At 65.3% G+C, this 349-nt stretch overlaps 1 protein-coding gene across 1 annotated transcript in view; it reads right to left on the bottom strand.

Moving 5' to 3' along the window:
* The window catches only part of LOC104620317 (PDZ domain-containing protein GIPC3-like), a gene marked incomplete at both ends in the record, with an annotated part of 606 nt that extends 260 nt beyond the window's left edge, over positions 1-346 (bottom strand). The window contains one exon of the mRNA XM_010286499.1: positions 172-346. Within this exon, the coding sequence (XP_010284801.1) occupies positions 172-346 (175 nt within the window). The remainder of the gene's footprint in view (positions 1-171) is intronic.
* Between the last annotated feature and the right edge of the window lie 3 nt (positions 347-349).

Below are 349 nucleotides of genomic sequence, written 5' to 3'. Positions count from 1 at the left end.
GCACAAACACACCTCCCTGCTCCCACGACCTTTAGCAACCGGCTCAGGCAGGTTGGGTGCAACGTGGTGGGGGGACCTCCAGGAGCAGGGGGGACCCGGGGGGGTGAGAGGTTTTTTTTGGGGTGGCAGCAGGGGCTGTTGCCCTGTGGGGCCACGGGCCCCAGGGCTGCCCCTGGCCCCAGCATGGCCCCACGGAGGGGTTCACCTTGATGAAGGCGTAGCCGGCCCCGTTGTCCGTGATGGTGAGGCCAAGTGCATCCTCTGTCTTGGTCACTTCAACCTCCTTCGTCTCGCCCCGGACGTGGGCGAAGATGAAGTCCTCCAGGCCAATCTGTCCCCCCAGCAGCTT

The sequence above is a fragment of the Phaethon lepturus genome, unplaced genomic scaffold (assembly GCF_000687285.1).
Source record: "Phaethon lepturus isolate BGI_N335 unplaced genomic scaffold, ASM68728v1 scaffold30014, whole genome shotgun sequence".
Lineage (NCBI taxonomy): Eukaryota > Metazoa > Chordata > Aves > Phaethontiformes > Phaethontidae > Phaethon > Phaethon lepturus.
Note: the sequence above shows the minus strand (reverse complement) of the source record. Positions and strands in the feature narration are given on the sequence as shown.